The following is an 18,775-nucleotide window of genomic DNA, read 5'->3' as shown; positions in this document are numbered from 1 at the left end:
TGATTCTTGTTGGAGTATGGTTCCAAAGGTAACAATAGCCTCACCAAGAGGCTATTTTCCACATCCCTTTTGCAGATTGTAAATCAGTTTGGAACCAGGTGTTAAGTGTTATCAACACCGCACTTAAAGGGAGAGTTGCATACATTGTCTCTATTCCAAATGCTAATTTTGCTCGCTGGTGCACACAAATAAAGTTATTTTACAAACAGACCTGTTTCTCTAATTCAAAGATCAACAGGTTTATTTTCATAAGCTGCTTTTACATCACAGCCTCGGTCTCGAGAAACAGCGAGCTAACTGAGCTTTCCGTCTTTATTTTATACGATGCAGGTGGTCTACCTGTAAACTGGCTGCACTATGAAGGCCCAATATTCTATGTATTTACAGGAGCTGACCATGACATTTTACTCAAATCACCCATGCGGATTAGGGTTAACGTGATGCAAGGTCATGTGTTGCTACAAAGATAATAAGAGATTGATGAATGATGACGTCAATGTTAAATGCCATTGCCGAAACTCATTTATTAGCTCCATAAGACGAGTGGCTGCCAGGAAACCACGCTGAAAAATGGGCCTTCCGCATCATCAGTCTAAAAAAAATCCAGGTTTATTTTGATATGGCCTGGAAGAAATGTGACATAAAGGCAGATGCCAAACAGCAATATAAAAGCACTTATATACAGCACTTTGGTATCCAAAGTAAAAGTTTTATATAGTTACCATGGTAATAACATACACAGATTACGTCATTTTCCTTCCTCATTTGTTTACCTCTATATTCACCCCCGCCATTATTCTTCCTCTGCTGAAAGCCGCAGCACATGCCAAGTAAATGCACCCCCGGCATAATATTGAATTACACAAGCTGCTTTTACATTGGTCTTGTGCCGCTAGCTCCCAATGCGTGGGTCTCCTGTAGCCACCAACATCATCATCATAGGCAGTCCCTCGGAATCGAAGAAGACTTGCTTCCACTCTTAAAATGAGTCCTTAGGTGGTTGAACAGATACAAAGAACCACAGTCCCTGTCATAGGTGGGACAGATAGTCGTTGAGGGAAAGGGTGGGTGGGACTGGTTTGCCGCACGCTCCTTCCGTTGCCTGCAGTTGATTTTTGCATTTTTTTTTTTAAATTTATTTATTTATTTATTTACACTTGCACTTGATTTCTGCATGCTCTCGGCGATGAGACTCGAGGTGCTCAGCACCCTCCCGGATGCACTTCCTCCACTTAGGGCGGTCTTTGGCCAGGGACTCCCAGGTGTCGGTGGGGATGTTGCATTTTATCAACGAGGCTTTGAGGCTGTCCTTGAAACGTTTCCTCTGCCCACCTGGGGATCGCTTGCCATGTAGGATTTCCGAGTAGAGCACTTGCTTTGAGAGTCTCGTGTCTGGCATGCGAACGATGTGGCCTGCCCAGCGGAGCTGATCGAGTGTGGACAGTGCTTCAATGCTGGGGATGTTGGCCTGGTCGAGGACGCTAATGTCGGTGCATCTGTCCTCCCAGGGGATTTGTAGGATCTTGCGGTGGCATCGTTGGTGGTATTTCTCCAGAGACTTGAGGTGTCTACTGTACATGGTCCAACAACATGGTAAATTCACCAGGCTTTGTTTCTTTAAGACTGGTGGTCAGATAGCTCCATTCTCTACCAGTCCTGACTGTTGCTGATCTTTCTGGGCCTAGTAAACGTGCTGTTAGCATGATCCTTCTTTTGATGTCATGATACAATATAACAATGGAACTTGTCACATGCCACCCCCCACCCCCCAATCTGTAGCTGGTTCACAGAGAGACCAGTTGCAGTATTCGGACATAAAGAGTTGCCCACTTAGGTCCCGGCCTATAATTATGCAATCATTTACTAATCAGAAGGACCCAAGTTTCATCTCTGGCTTAACTGAATAAGCTGATAAGGTCATGCACTAAAATAGGGAGTAAGAAAATCAGCTGGCATTCCCCATTTGAGCAACATCCGACCGCTCCATGCTGGAAACTGCGAGTGTTTGGATATCGGTCGACAGCAGGACTGGGCTAATCCATGGTCAAAGACCCTGCCAAGACTCAATGTGTAGCCTCACAGATGAAGGGTGGCCACTTGGCCACGATTTTGGACTACTGCCAGGGAGCAAGAAACAGAACAAAGCTTGAGTTAGATAAGAATGGGAGAAAAATGGAAATAAAACTGTGCCTGTATTATGCAAATAGTTTCAGTCGGAGCAGTAATGTGGAAGAGTTTCACCAGTAAGTCATCGCTGCTGGAGATTGCTATTGCGATCTAAATTGAACCTCTAACTTTCTGCACAATACGGTATAGGCACAGTTCCTTTTAGCGGTGTCGGCAGGACTTCCCTCGCCACACTTTTTTAAAAATTCAAAATATATACTTTATTCATATAAAAATTTGCACGATACATTGGAAGGCAGTTCAGTACATTTGGATGCAGTCAGCAATTCCATACAATACATTTGGATGCTGACGGCAGTTCCGTTCAATACATTTGCTTGCTTTACATTTCAAGGTACAATTCTGTACAATCCAGGATACATTGTAATACAGTCATCAAATTACATGTGGCACTATACAGTACACAGAATGGGTGAGGGTACAGTTACTTTTTTTACAACATACATTACTAAACAGTTGCTGAACTTGCATTATACATGGCATTGCATAGGTTTTTTCAGATCAAGGTGCTCTATGTATACAAAGGTTTACAAGTACAGCCCGAGGGGAGTTTTATACTGATTCCAGCCCCTGGGTTTACCGTGGCGGAAGGTCTTTAAACTGTGGCTCTTCCCCACCGTGCCTTTGCGGCGACTGCACCAATTTTTAGTGCATCCCTCAGCACGTACTCCTGGATCTTGGATTGCGCCAGTCTGCAACACGCAGACGTGGACATCTCCTTGCTCTGGAAGACCAGCAAGTTTCGGCAAGACCAAAGTGCGTCTTTCACCGAGTTGATGGCCCTCCAGCAGCAGATGATGTCTGTCTCGGAGTGTGTCCCTGGGAACAGCCCGTAGAGCACAGAGTCCTGTGTTACGGAGCTGCTTGGGATGAACCTCGACAGCAACCACTGCATCTCCTTCCAGACCTGCCTTGCAAAGGGGCAGTCCCAAAGAAGATGGATGACAGTCTCATCCGCTCCACAGCCAACTCGGGGGCAGAGTGCCGTGTCTCTGAAACCCCAGCTGTGCATGAAGGATCTGACGGGTAGGGTCCTTCTTACCGCCAACCAAGCTACATCTTGGTGCTTGTGTGAAAGTTCTGGCGATGAGACATTCTGCCAAACGAGTTCGACAGTCTGCTCGGGGAATCGTCCGACAGGATCCATCATCTCCTTCTTTCGTAGGGCGTCCAGGTTGCATTTGAAGCCAGATGTTTTGATTGACAGTCACTGCAATGTAGAAAGTCCTCTGGAAGGAATCTCTCGCTGATCTCCATAGTGTGTGTGTGGCTCCCAGCAAGTCCAGAAAATATTGAGCCTTCGCTACTCACATGAAAGCTTGAGATGAGAAGAAAGCAGTAATAAGGAGCCAAGGACTGAAGGGAACACCACAACAAAATAGGCAAATATAAAACTTGTAGAAGGTAGGAAGGAAACAGATATAAAGAGAGAGAGCGGAATTACTGAAAGACTGAAAAGGTGAAAGCAAATGCATGAGAGATAAAAGGACGAGAACTGGAAAAGAATAAAACTGAAAGAATAAAAGAGAGGCAAAAATAGAAAAACTATGGCAGAGGAAAGTGAAAACTTTGGTAATTAAATTTATCCATCTATAATTTTAGCAAAAAAGTGGGATTGATTATTTTTGCTAAAATTATTGTTCGGAGGAATTTCAACTCCTTTATTCTGTGGGCAACAGGTGCAGAGAGGAAACGTGATAAAAATACCAACATGTGGTCTGCTGACCATTGGTGTACATTCAGATACCTGGCCTCCAGAAACCGTCACCCTGAATCTCAGAATTTCCCCAACAGCTAGATACAGTTTTGGTATCCTTACATAAGGAAGGATATATTTGCCATAGAAGGAGTACAACAAAAGTTCACCAGACTGATTCCTGGGGTGGGGGGATTGCCCTATGAGGAGCGATTGAATAGACTAGGCCTATATTCTCTAAAGTTTAGAAGAATGAGAGGTGATCTCATTGAAACATACAACATTCTTACAGGGCTCGACAGGGTAGATGCAGGGAGGATGTTTCCTCTGGCTGGGGAGTCTAGAACCAGGAGGTCAGTCTCAGAATAAGGGGTCAGCCATTGAGGACTGAGATGAGGAGAAACTTCTTCACCCAGAGGGTGGTGAATCGCTTGAATTCTATACCCCAGAGGGTTGTGGAGGCACAGTCTTTAGTATTCAAGACAGAGATCAATAGATTTTTGGATATTAAGGGAATCAAGAGATATGGGGATAGTGCAGAAAAGTAGAGTTGAGGTGGATCATCAGCCATGGTCTCCTTGAATGGCGGAGCAGGCTCGAGGGGCCGAATACCCTTCTCCTGCTCCTAATTCTTATGTTCTTATAATGGACATATGTCTTCAACAGGGAGAAAGGACCTATGCAGAAAGCTCCGACACGCCAGCCACCTTACTGTTCCTGCCTGATGTTCAAGTCAAATGCCACATATCATGCTTACTCTTCAATCGGTTCTCATGAGCAGCTTTGGCAAAGTGACATATCTGCTCTGGGGTGATCCCCCTCCAGGATATTCAATGAGTTTGGTGATTCAGAGCCTCTGTCCCTACAACAGTTTCCCTTTGTGCAACAAATCCTTCTCATAGCTTAGTGCTGGAGCTCATATAATGAGTGGAGGGCTGTGGGGGGGTGAGGGGGCTGAAGAACAGCCAACCAGTTGTATGCCTGAGTTCTGACCATGTCTTATATGCCACAAATGTAACATTCACTGAGGCTTTGGTTAACATTGCAAATAAATGAGAAAGACCAATGCGTCCTTCGTCCCATTTCAGCATGGTCCTGAAAGACTGTCCAGGCTAAAGTTGCATCCACAGTAGGTACTGATACGAATTAAAAACTGGGGCACACATCCCTTGTATCTTCCAATCACTACCTTCAAGATGGCCTCTTGAGCTATGCAAACCCATAATAACACACTTGTAGAGCACCCAAAACCATATCTTACTCGTTAGGCCTTGTATCCAGGATTTTGTGACTACTGTACCACAATTTGATTACAGAGAGGTAAGCAGTGGCTGCTGCAAATCTAATGAGTGAAACCACGAGGGTATGGTGTTGAATGCTCAAGTCTAATGAGCAACTGATGAGGCGGGCGAACTGGCTTCAAGAAAACAACATTTGTTGAACTTGACTAGATCACTGTGATTATCTCCAGCTCTATATCCCCCAAACACTTCATTTCTCCAACTCTGAGCTTTGTGGGCCCCCACCACTTTGTCCCACCATTGGTGGCAAAGCCTTCAGCCACCTGGATCCTATTCTGGAATTCTCTCCTTGAACCTCTCCATCTCCCTCCCCTCCTTTAAAAGCCTTCTCAAAACCCATCTATTCAACCAAACCTTGGTCTCTCCGCCTAATAGTTTCCATCTTGGTTCAGCATCCGTTTTCCTTCTGCCTAGCTATGAACTACCTCGGGACAGTTCTTACATTAAAGGCGCCACATAAATGCAAGTTGTTGCATTCAGGAAGTGCCAAGGGCTGCCTAAGTGAGATTCTCCCATCCAATATTCACTCCACTAAGCGCAAATTAGCTGCCCTGTTTCCTACATTACAACAGTGACTACACTTCAAAAGAACTTCATTGGCTGTAAACAACTTTGGGACATCTCGAGGTCGTGAAAGGCAAGTCTTTCTTTTTCCACTCAGCAGCTCAGATTGTAAAGGCCACAGACTGGAACCTAAACTGCATCCGTTCCCCCCGAACTCGTGCCCATTGAAGAGAAAAAGATTAGTGAAGACAAACGTAGGTCCCTTGCAGTCGGATTCAGGTGAATTTATAATGGGGAACAAAGAAATGGCAGACCAATTGAACAAATACTTTGGTTCTGTCTTCAGGAAGGAAGACACAAATAACCTTCCGGAAGTACTAGGGGACCGAGGGTCTAGTGAGAAGGAGGAACTGAAGGATATCCTTATTAGGCGGGAAATTGTGTTAGGGAAATTGATGGGATTGAAGGCCAATAAATCCCCGAGGCCTGATAGTCTGCATTCCAGAGTACTTAAGGAAGTGGCCCTAGAAATAATGGATGCATTGGTGATCATTTTCCAACAGTCTATCGACTCTGGATCAGTTCCTATGGACTGGAGGGTAGCTAATGTAACACCACTTTTTAAAAAGGGAGGGAGAGAGAAAGCGGGTAATTATAGACCGGTTAGCCTGACATCAGTAGTGGGGAAAATGTTGGAATCAATTATTAAGGATGAAATAGCAGCGCATTTGTAAAGCAGTGACAGGATCGGTCTAAGACAGCATGGATTTATGAAGGGAAAATCATGCTTGACAAATCTTCTGGAATTTTTTGAGGATGTAACTAGTAAAGTGGACAAGGGAGAACCAGTGGATGTGGTGTATTTGGACTTTCAAAAGGCTTTTGAAAAGGTCCCACACAAGAGATTGGTGTGCAAAATCAAAGCACATGGTATTGGGGGTAATATACTGACATGGATAGAGAACTGGTTGGCAGACTGGAAGCAGAGAGTCTGGATAAACGGGTCCTTTTCAAAATGGCAGGCTGTGACTAGTGGAGTGCCGCAGGGCTCAGTGCTGGGACCCCAGCTCTTCACAATATACATCAATGATTTGGATGAAGGAATTGAGTGTAATATCTCCAAGTTTGCAGATTACACTAAACTGGGTGGCGGTGTGAGCTGTGAGGAGGATGCTAAGAGGCTGCAGGGTGACGGACAGGTTAGGTGAGTGGGCAAACGCATGGTAGATGCAGTATAATGTGGATAAATGTGAGGTTATCCTCTTTGGGGGCAAAAACGCGAAGACAGAATATTATCTGAATGGTGGCAGATTAGGAAAAGGGGAGGTGCAACGAGACCTGGGTGTCATGGTTCATCAGTCATTGAAAGTTGGCATACAGGTACAGCAGGCGGTGAAGAAGGCAAATGGTATGTTGGCCTTCATAGCTAAGGGATTTGAGTATAGGAGCAGGGAGGTCTTACTGCAGTTGTACAGGGCCTTGGTGAGGCCTCACCTGGAATATTGTGTTCAGTTTTGGTCTCCTAATCTGAGGAAGGACGTTCTTGCTATTGAGGGAGTGCAGCGAAGGTTCACCAGACTGATTCCCGGGATGGCAGGACTGACATATGAGGAGAGACTGGATCAACTGGGCCTTTATACATTAGAGTTCAGAAGGACGAGAGAGGATCTCATAGAAACAGATAAGATTCTGACGGGACAGGACAGGTTAGATGCGGGTAGAATGTTCCCGATGTTGGGGAAGTCCAGAACCAGGGAACACAGTCTTAGGATAAGGGGTAGGCCATTTAGGGCTGAGATGAGGAGAAACTTCTTCATAGAAACATAGACATAGAAACATAGAAAATAGGTGCAGGAGTAGGCCATTCAGCCCTTCTAGCCTGCACCGCCATTCAATGAGTTCATGGCTGAACATGCAACTTCAGTACCCCCTTCCTGCTTTCTCGCCATACCCCTTGATCCCCCTAGTAGTAAGGACTTCATCTAACTCCCTTTTGAATATATTTAGTGAATTGGCCTCAACTACTTTCTGTGGTAGAGAATTCCACAGGTTCACCACTCTCTGGGTGAAGAAGTTTCTCCTCATCTCGGTCCTAAATGGCTTACCCCTTATCCTTAGACTGTGACCCCTGGTTCTGGACTTCCCCAACATTGGGAACATTCTTCCTGCATCTAACCTGTCTAAACCCGTCAGAATTTTAAACTTTTCTATGAGGTCCCCTCTCATTCTTCTGAACTCCAGTGAATACAAGCCCAGTTGATCCAGTCTTTCTTGATAGGTCAGTCCCACCATCCCGAGAATCAGTCTGGTGAATCTTCGCTGCACTCCCTCAATAGCAAGAATGTCCTTCCTCAAGTTAGGAGACCAAAACTGTACACAATACTCCAGGTGTGGCCTCACCAAGGCCCTGTACAACTGTAGCAACACCTCCCTGCCCCTGTACTCAAATCCCCTCGCTATGAAGGCCAACATGCCATTTGCTTTCTTAACCACCTGCTGTACCTGCATGCCAACCTTCATTGACTGATATACCATGACACCTAGGTCTCGTTGCACCTCCCCTTTTCCTAATCTGTCACCATTCAGATAATAGTCTGTCTCTCTGTTTTTGCCACCAAAGTGAATAACCTTACATTTATCCACATTATACTTCATCTGCCATGCATTTTCCCACTCACCTAACCTATCCAAGTCACTCTGCAGCCTCATAGCATCCTCCTCGCAGCTCACACTGCCACCCAACTTAGTGTCATCCGCAAATTTGGAGATACTACATTTAATCCCCTCATCTAAATCATTAATGTACAATGTAAACAGCTGGGGCCCCAGCACAGAACCTTGCGGTACCCCACTAGTCACTGCCTGCCATTCTGAAAAGTACCCATTTACTCCTACTCTTTGCTTCCTGTCTGACAACCAGTTCTCAATCCACGTCAGCACACTACCCCCAATCCCATGTGCTTTAACTTTGCACATTAATCTCTTGTGTGGGACCTTGTCGAAAGCCTTCTGAAAGTCCAGAGAGTTGTTAACCTGTGGAATTCCCTGCCGCAGAGAGTTGTTGATGCCAGTTCATTGGATATATTCAAGAGGGAGTTAGATATGGCCCTTACGGCTAAGGGGATCAAGGAGTGTGGAGAGAAAGCAGAAAAGTGGTACTGAGGGAATGATCAGCCATGATCTTATTGAATGGTGATGCATGCTCGAAGGGCCAAATGGCCTACTCCTGCACCTATTTTCTATGTTTCTATTCCGTGGTGCACACTAATACCCCACCCCATTTGAACTAAAATCCAATTAAAACATTGAAAAGTCTGTCCTTTCCACAGAAATAAAAGTAATAACATTTAATCAGAAATTAACTATCTAAAAGCTGAGTTTAAAGGGCCACTCCCAGCCAGCAGATGTCAATGTCTGAGGAGTTCCCAGTGATTTATTTTGTAAAAGCTGCCTTTCCTTCCTGAGTTGTGTGTCCATGACTGATTGTGAATAGAGGGCTGTCACATCATGTCACAGACTCAGGGGCAGATTTACATTTTAACCTAACGGCGGGTGGGCTGGAATTAAAAAAAAAACCTACAGAAAATAACCCAACCTCCCTCCCCCATAACACATTTGCAACAACACATCATTTCTTCCCAATTAAACGAATCCAGGTACTTAAAGTTGATCTGAGAACGGGGCAAAGGGAAAAAAAAAATTCGCAACGCACTTTGATGCAGGATTTTGAGGAGGGAGGAAAAGGCGGAAGTTTGGTTCTTTAATTATTTAGAATATAATATATATAAAAGAGGCAGACAGATGTGAGGCGGGTCCACGTGGTTTGTTTGAGACACAGAGATCTATTGTTCAGATCAATAAAAAGGCAGAGTCTGAGGGGAAAAAAGGAGACAAATTTGAGGGTTTAAAACCCAACAGAAAAAATCCCCCCAAAAAACTCCCAGCAAAAAAATATATATAATTTAGTGACTTTCAATCAAGTTGGTGGATATTTAATCACCTGGAGAGGAAGCAGGAGGGGGGGGGGGGGAAGAGAGAGTTAATTTTGCTTAAGACTCGAACGATTTTCCACTCAGAAAAATTGGAGATTTCTTTTTGTTTTGTTGTTGTTGCTGCTGGTTGAGACAAGATGCCTCGCAAGAAGGTGGACAAAAAGAAAATGAAAGGTGGAAGGAAAAGAGAAAGAGACTTCAGCGACGAAGAGGATCTGGAGCTGGAGAATCCCGGCAAGAAGATGGGCAAACCCGCTGTGCAGACCGTCAACGAGCCGGAGGAGACCAAGGAAAAAATAGTAAGCAAGCTCGGGGCTCGGCGGGGGCAACTTTTGTTTTAACACACAGACAAAAATCTCTTTATTCTTTTAACAGAAATAAAAAAATGAATTAAAACTTACCGCCGTCTCCTAGGCAAGAGGTTTCTCTCAAAGTCCCCACCGCTAAAAAGTTTATTTTAAAATACATTTTCTTTAACATTTTAAACTTTAGAGCGAGCGGGCGGTGGGGGAAAAAGTACAACTTTTTTTCTTTTTTTAAAAAAAAAAATTTGAATGTGTTTTTTTTTAAAAAAAAGAAGTAATTCGGCAGGAGCGAGTTTATTTAAGTTTTACTTTAATTGGGGAAAAAAAAACATTTCGGGCCCGAGCACCGGGTTGGATTTTTTTTTGTTCTCGGTCCCTGCGCCTCGAGAGGATAAAAGAGAATTAGAGGCTTTAATTCAGCCGCTTTTAGTTCTATTCACCAATTTACAGCTTTTTAATATTCCCCCCCCCCCCCCCCTCCCTCCGTTTGTGTGTGGGGAGGGATTTTATTTTGGGGCTTTTTTTTTTCCGCTCTTGATCCGCGGCCCAGCTCCGCGCCTCGAAACAAAGAGCCGAACACGGCAGCGAGTTGAGTGAGGGGGGAAATAGAATAAACAACGAGGAGTTTAAACTCGCCTTCTCCCTCCACCCCCTATTTTGAAAGGGAGATTTTCGGGGGGGGTGGTCTAGAGGAGATGGTGGTCCCGGGGATTCGGCTCCGGTTGCGGCCGGGACTCGGACTCGGACTCGGGCTTCCCCTCCCCGACTAGGCCGCAGGCCCAGCCGCGATCGGCGGTTGGAAGCCGGCGCCACGAGAGGTTCAAACCCGCCAGCGCTTTCCCACCAACCCACCGCGGCTGTCGCCCGCAGCAGCAGCAATAGATTTTCTGACACTTTATATTTACCACAATTTTACCCCGATTTTTAATTTCCTTCAGAATTTTCCTTTAAAAAAAAATCAATTCCCAATTAATAGCCCCTTGATTCTCTTTGGGGGGGGGGGGTTACTTTTTGAAATAAAAATTAGAGTAGTGTAGTTAGGAGCCGCGGTTATTTTTATTAACTTTTAAAAAAATATATATATTTTAATTTTTTTTTAGTCCGTTTCCGCTGCTCTAATTTCCCGCCATTTCTCCGGTGGCGGAGATGGCTCACTGCGCACGCGCGGCCCTCGCCTGTCAATCAGCCGCGGAGCCCCGGGCAGCAGCTGTGCTTCCAGCAGGAGGGGAGGTCTCCGTGGCTGCAAGTCAGCAGTACGAACACTAGAGTTGTTGGGCGACATCTATTGCAAATGCAGCGTTTTAAAGAGCGAGGAATAGGTCGAATTTTCCGGTAGAGACCCTGGGAGATGTTTTATCATCATTAAACCCGCGACCCCCTACCACCTAGAAAAGACAAGGGCAGCAGGCGGAGCACCATGGAATCGTACAGACATTTACAGCAGGGAAGGAGGCCATTTCGGCCCAGCGTGCCCGTGCCGGCCGACAAAGAGCTATCCAGCCTAATCCCACTTTACAGCTCTTGGTCTCTAGTCCTGTAGATTACTGCACTTCAAGTGCACATCCAAGTACTTTTTTAAATGTGAGGATTTCTGCCTGTACCACCCTTTTCAGGCAGTGAGTTCCAGACCCCCACTACCCTCTGGGTGAAGACATTTCCCCTCAAATCCCCTCTAAACCTCCTACCAATTAGTTTAAATCTGTGCCCCCTGGTTCTTGACCCCTCTGGCAATGGGAAATAGGTCTGTCCTATCCACTCTACACCCCTCATAATTTTATACACCTCAATAAGGTCTCCTCAGTTCCAAGGAAAACAAACCCAGCCTATCCAATTTTTCCTCAGCTAAAATTCTCCAGTCCAGGCAACATCCTCGTAAATCTTTGTACCCTCTCGTGCAATCACATCCTTCCTGTAATGTGCTGACCAGAACTGCATGCAGTACTCAAGCTGTGGCCTAACCATCACCTGCAAGTTTCCCCTCTAAGTCACACACCATCCTGACATGGAAATATATCGCCGTTCCTTCATCGTCGCTGGGTCAAAATCCTGGCACTCCCTCCCTAACAGCACTGTGGCCCCAGACGAACAGGAATGGTTCAAGAAGGTTGCTCACCACTACTTTCTTGAAGGCAATTAGGGATGGGCAATAAATGCTGGCCTTGCCAGCGATTCCCACATCCGAGGAACAAATTAAAAAAACTGTAATTGTTCTATTTCTCGTGCTATTGCTCATGGTGAGTCATAGTGTGTGTGTATGTGTATATATAAATACATATATATATACACACACCCTGTTTTGTAACAAACGTGGGTGTTACAAGAAAGAAGTGGGACACCAGCAGAACTGTGTTGTACGCAAAATTTAATAAATGTTCTATTTGTATGAATTCAAAGTTGGAGAGAAGATGAGGTTAAATCAAGTAATGGTGGTTAGCTGTGATCTAGCCCGAAGGAGGTAAGGGAGACTGAAGGAGGTATGGGGCTCCACAGTTTTGAGGCCCTGCAACAGAATTAATTGAGTGGGTGAGCCACTGCGATGATGATTTCTAGATTTCAACACTGGTTCTGAGGAGGAGGCAAGGCATGTTAGAAAGCATATTTGGAGGTTAGGATGGAAGAGAGAAAAGTTTAGCAGCAATGAGACACATTTTGGAGGGAAACTGGGAGGTTCGTCACTGCGCAACTTTTAGCTCTACATAAATCCAATTCTAACTTGTATGTTGTATATCATACATCAGAAATCGTAGACTTAACGGGCCCCAAGTTTCCACACGATAAAAAACGGGCGCCCCTCCGAGCTGGGCACCCGTTTTTCGCGCCTAAAACGGCTTCGGAAAAAAAACTCGCGATTCTGGAGCGCCCTGCAGCTCCTTGTCTGTTTGGCGCGGCGCCCAGGGAGGCGGAGCCTACACTCGCGCCGATTTTGTAAGTGGGAGGGGGCGGGTACCATTTAAATTAGTTTTTTCCCTGCCGGCAACGCTGCGCGTTGGAGCGTTCGCGCACGCGCAGTGTGAAGGAAACATTGGCACTCGGCCATTTTTGTAGTTCTTTGTAGCTGTTTAGTTTTTGAACATTTTTTAATAAAAGCACATTGCCATCAGCACTGAGAAGGCTGCAGGAAGCCTCAGAAAGTTGAGGCCGTCGGGAAATGGCTCATCAATTTCTGAGGCTTCCTGCAGCCTTCTGTCTCCTTCCCTCCCGCCCCCCCCCCAGCTGCGTTCGGTCGGTCGGGTCCCTCCCTCCCGCCTGCTCGCTCACTCGCTTGCCGTCTGGAACGGCTCTTCCCCACCCCACCCCCTCCCCCTGCGTTCAGTTGCTCGCCCGCCGTCTGGAACGGCTTCCTCCCCCCCCCCCGCGTTCGGTCGGTTGGGTCCCTACCCGCCGTCTGGAACGGCTTCCCTGTGTTCGGTCGGTTCCCTCCCGCCCGCCGTCTGGAACGACTTCCTCCCCCCCCCCCTTGCGTTCGGTCGCTCGCTCGCCATCTGGAACGGCTTCCTCCCTCCCCCCCCCCCCCCGGCGTTCGGTCTGTCGGTTCCCTCCTGCCCGCCCGCCTTCGGGAACGGCTGCCTCGTTTTGTGAGGCTTCCTGCAGCATTCTCCCTGGCTGAAGCACTTTCACACAGGTAGGAAGATGGTTTATTTAACCTTTTCTTTGCTTATAAATTTTTATTCGGGTTGAATTTATTTGTCTAAGTATAAATAAGGATTTATTGTAGAATTTAATGACTTCCCTTTCCCCCCCCCCCCCACCTCGTTCTGGACGCCTAATTTGTAACCTGCGCCTGATTTTTTAATGTGTAGAACATGTTTTTTCAGTTCTACAAAAATCTTCACTTGCTCCATTCTAAGTTAGTTTGGAGTACGTTTTCACTGTGGAAACTTTGAAATCAGGCGTCAGTGGCCGGACACGCCCCCTTTTGAAGAAAAAATTCTGTTCCAAAGTGGAACTGTTCTACCTGACTAGAACTGCAGAAAAAAAAATGTGGAGAATTGCGATTTCTAAGATAGTCCGTTCTCCACCAGTTGCTCCTAAAAATCAGGAGCAAATCATGTGGAAATTTGGGCCCAACATGTGGAAGCATTTTCCAAAACAATTGCAGTTGTAACGTCCTGTACAGTTCTTTTTGCAATTGAATGCACCAATCAATTGGGAGTTAACGGCATTATGTTTGGCAGAGGGGATGAAACATAAAAAGTTGCCCCTTGTACTATATCTTTTATTTTTTTTTGCGCTGGACACTGAAATAGCTAGTATCTGGGTGCCCCTGAGTCCCATGTCTGTGGATCAGCTCTCTGAGGAGCTTGAAGCAGCAGCTCCCTTTGTTTCCAGTGGAGCTACATCAGGATAGTCACCTGTTGGTGACAGCACAAAGTGGCCTAGCAGGGAAGGAAATCTGATCCTGGACTGGAGTATTGCGCTGCTCAAAAGGTTATTTAAAAAAATACTGTTATCATTTTTCTTCTCTGTAAAATGGGGCAGTGCTTTAAACAAAATGGGCACCTCCAGACTTTACTTCCCCTTTTTAAATTTGCCTTTTATGACAACGCACTGCTGAGCTCTTCTGGCTCTGACATTCCAGGGCAAAGTGGTTGACCACTTATCCTTAATTTTGACGATGGCTAGACATAAAACCCAGAAGCTGCAAAAGTGCTAACTTCCTTCATAAAAATATATTTTTTCATTCAAATTTCTCAGCTCCGTGTGTGGTGATTGGCCTCTGGTACCTCGCCTAATTGACCAATTTTCACTTATGAACCTCGATAGTGATTATCAGTAGGATATTTGACACTGAGCCTGATTTTACCTTGTGTTCATACGCATGAACTCATTTATTCAGGAGAGATCTGGGATCATGGGGCTTTCCTTGTTACTCTGAGTCTGGCCTCTTGAGCACCTCTGATTTTAATCACTCAACTATTGGCAGGTATGCTTTCAGCTGCTTGGACCCTAAGCTCTGGAATTCCCTCCCTAAGCCTCTCCGCCTCTCTACCTCTCTCTTTCTTCCTTTTAAGACGCCCATTTAAACCTACCTCTCTGACCAAGTTTTTTGTCATCTGCCCTAATGTCGTCTTATGTCGCTCTGTGTCAGTTTTTTTTGTAAAACTCCTGTGAAGCGCCTTAGGACATTTTACTATGTTAAAAGCGGTATATAAATACAAGTTGTTCTATATGGCACAGAGTTAGAGAGTTTACAGTTGAGATGTTGGGATGGCTAAAGGCCCTGTTCCCATGAGCTAGGTAAAATGATGGTGCACACCATTATTGTTTTGAATGCATCTGTGCAGCAGTGACCTTCAACATTGTTCTTTTTAAATTGGTGATAGTTCTCCCCCTTAAAAATGCGTTAGCAGCCTTTATTCTCTGATTAAAGTTGCTTATCATGTGACTAACTTTCTCCTTTTCTACCATAGTGTTTTTTTATATTGTATCAAAAGCCTTCAATATTCAAACCTTGCCTTTTGCATCACATCCTGGCTACTGTAACAATTGAACTATCCCTCGTCATGGTTTAGTCTCATAGATCCACAGATGTTTCACAAAAGTTGCTTGGTTGGATTATTTAAGATGCTCGTGTCTATGATTAAACTGGTTTGAACAGAGTAGGAGTAAGCACGCGGCTATTATTGGGTGGAATCTGTAGTTTGTTGGAATGAGATTTGTGCAGGATTCTACGTTGACCCTCCCTAATTCTGCTTCAAGTGGAGGGCATGAAGGTTCGTCCTGGGATCCCGTGGGGTGGTGGCCCAAGTCACAATCCAAGGAGTCGCGCAAGTTTTCAATGTTGCTTGACGTGAATGGTGGAGTTCCGGCTTGGCGTGAATGGTGGAGCTCTGGCGTGTAACTGTGAAGCGGTTTTGCACTGCAGGCAGCCAGTTGTGAATGGAATTGCTCTATGTTAGACTTTATTGAGCATAACACTGCAGGCTCTTGGCCGAAGTGCCAGCTCTGGAGATGGCAGAAGTAGTTGTATTGGATGAAATGGCCCAACTTTCCTATATCCAGCTTCTAATAGGTCAAGGAACTCCGGCCACTCGTAGGCTTGTGGACATCTCCTTGGCAGTAAGAAGATACATCACCCTGTGGTACAACCCAATGGCTCGAGCAGTAAACGTATGGGCAGAATTAGAGCAAGTATTGCACACTTTGCTGGGGAAAAACACCAATATGGATGAGATCCTTTCCTGTGGGCCTGCCTCCCAGGCAGCCACACCAAGCCCCCACAACCAGAGTAACCCTGGGCCTGACTGCTAAAGAGAGGAGCCCCAGTGTTGTCTCAACCCAATGTCTGATAAACAGCCCCCACCCCATCAGCTCCCAGACTACCCTGACTTGGAAGGACAGCTTACTCTGTCACCGAATATCCCGTACAATAATGTGGGAAACTGTGTAACTGTACATGACTCTGTGTCTGTGTTTGCAAATATTGTGTGGTCTGTAATAAAGCATATGTGCAAAGCAGTAAAAACACTTGTCGTGGGGATGAAGTGGGATAACATGGGTAAAGAAAGGACTAAATTTATAGAAAATTACCTTTTTTGAATATTAGTAATGGTTTTTGATAGGCTGTCGATCACATTAATGAAAGAAAGACTTGGATTTATATAGCGCCTTTCACGACCATTGGATGTCTCAAAGTGCTTTACAGCCAATTAAGTACTTTTGGAGTGTACTCACTTGTAATACGGGAAACGCAGCAGCCAATTTGTGCACAGCAAACTCCCACAAACAGCAATGTGATAATGACCAGATAATCTGTTTTTGTTATGTTGATTGAGGGATAAATACTGGCCAGGCCACCAGTGATAACTCCCCTGCTCTTCTTCAAAATAATGTCATGGGATCTTTTACGTCCACTTGAGAGAGCAGACGGCGCCTCGGTTTAATGTCTCCTCCGAAAGGCGGATTTTAACGTCTCATCCGCATTACTAAATTAATGATGAGCCATGTAATTCCATCCTGTCAAACGTTTTATAAAGTGACTTCTGAAAACAAGCCTAGTTTTACAATGATTTTGTTTTTTCATATATGTAGTTACATCCCTTCCATTTTTATGTGAATATATATATTTTTTTGTTAAAGGGAAAATTTTGCTATAGGTGCTATTTTCTGTCTGACATCAAACCACAGACATACTAAATCTGACTTGGCATATTTAGTAACTGGTCTCGGGAGCTTCCAGAGCCAGCAGTAAATGGAAAGACCCATCAAAGTCTTGTGCTTGCATGCATATTTGCAATCACCAGGTAGCGTGGCCAGATGAGTGGGCCTTGTATTATTAGGGGCTGGCAGCACAGAATGAAGAAGGAACTTTATTCTGTATTTGAAGCAATGTGCCAGCTTTCTCCCAGTTCATCTACAGCACAACTGGTTGCATTTAAAACATGCCTGGGGTTCTTTCTCCCGTGCCTTAGTCTGAGGGAACTAGGTTGATCAATGGGAGCACTGACTCATGGAAGGCCTTCATTACTGTTGTGAAGCAGTTGCTGGAAATAACCCCACAGTGGGTTGATAAATATATATTTTTTTAATGAGGTTTTCTTTGGCAAGTGTAAAAAAAAATAGTGAGCAAGTCACGGAGGTTTTGGCATACAGAAGAAGTCATAAGCAGAAGGCTGTGGGAGATTCTGATGTGCCAATTTTGTAAAGGATATTCTAGTGTAATCTGTTGCAATCTGATGTACGAACCTGCTTTTTGACCTCTACACTTGATCGTTCGGTCGGTCTGTCGACCTTGGCACATGCAGAAGATTGTGGTTTTCTGATTGTCTCAAATACCAACAACTTAATCAGGTGACTTGTTTAAACATTGACCTGTAGAAAAAGCAAGAAGTAGCCACAATACAGAATATGCTGGAAGCACTCATGGGTCAGTTAACATCTGTAGAGTTGCCATTTCAGGGGTAGACCTTTTGTCAGTCCTTCCAGATTTATGGCATCCAGTTTTTTTTTGTGCAACCAGTAGCAATACTGGGTGGGAGGAGGCTCGCGTGTAGCATAAACACCAATTGGGCCGAATGGCCTGTTTCTGTGCCATAAACGCTATGTAATTCTACACTGCTTTTTCCCATTCTACTATATAAACCTATAAATAAGCTAGAATGTAAGATTTCTATCGTATTTGTTCGCTCTGCTTTGTATTTCTGGGGGGTGGCGGGAATGCACAGAGCAGGCTGTTGCCAAAACTGTCCTTGTCGGAGGAGTTGCATCACAATAAGCATCTAACAACGCTAATGGACTGGGGAACCATCTGCTAGTTTTGATGTATGTTCATCATCATTTTTATTTTAAACCCCAGCACTATTGGACCCCTCAAACTTCCACAAAAGGAATATGGAGTGTGGATGCCCTGCTCCTGCTCCCCTGGAATTTAATGAGCGCTGTGACCGGCTCTTGTAAGCTCACACACTCAGAATGTTTCTCTCTTGTTTTTAATGTTTTCTCACAGAAACTGGAAGGATCCAAGCACAAAGGTCAGCTCCTTATCTGTGGAGCCACAAACTGGGACTTGATTGGTCGTAAAGAAGTTCCTAAGCAACAAGGTAGGACGCCATACTTCCTCAAGATGTGTCCTTTTGACATTGGTGCTGATCGCCTCCAATGTGAACACACATGCTCTTAATTCATCACCTCAAATTGCTCCCACTGCTGCAGTTTGCTGAAATTGTAACTGTGTAGATGGAAGGACCTTTAACCTGCAATGGAACCACCATTATTTGCTGAATTCTCCCAGAGCAGAGCCTTGCATGAGAACATAAGAATCAGGAGTAGGCCCTTCAAGCCTACTCTGCC

At 45.1% G+C, this 18,775-nt stretch overlaps 1 protein-coding gene across 2 annotated transcripts in view; it reads left to right on the top strand.

Annotated features, from left to right (window-relative positions):
- The first annotated feature begins 9,166 nt into the window (after positions 1 to 9,166).
- Positions 9,167 to 18,775, top strand: part of rcc2 (regulator of chromosome condensation 2) — a 37,905-nt gene continuing 28,296 nt past the window's right edge. The window contains exons 1-3 of one of the 2 annotated variants that reach the window (XM_070860198.1): positions 9,167 to 9,344; positions 9,818 to 9,979; positions 18,432 to 18,525. In XM_070860198.1, coding sequence (XP_070716299.1) covers positions 9,818 to 9,979; positions 18,432 to 18,525 — 256 coding nt within the window. In that variant the 5' untranslated portion in view covers positions 9,167 to 9,344. Of the gene's footprint in view, positions 9,345 to 9,812; positions 9,980 to 18,431; positions 18,526 to 18,775 lie in introns of both variants that reach the window. The other variant, XM_070860197.1, reaches the window with a different exon arrangement.

The sequence above is a fragment of the Pristiophorus japonicus genome, chromosome 18, assembly GCF_044704955.1.
Source record: "Pristiophorus japonicus isolate sPriJap1 chromosome 18, sPriJap1.hap1, whole genome shotgun sequence".
Lineage (NCBI taxonomy): Eukaryota > Metazoa > Chordata > Chondrichthyes > Pristiophoridae > Pristiophorus > Pristiophorus japonicus.
The sequence above is the reverse complement of the archived record's forward strand: the minus strand, read 5'-3'. Positions and strand labels throughout refer to the sequence as shown.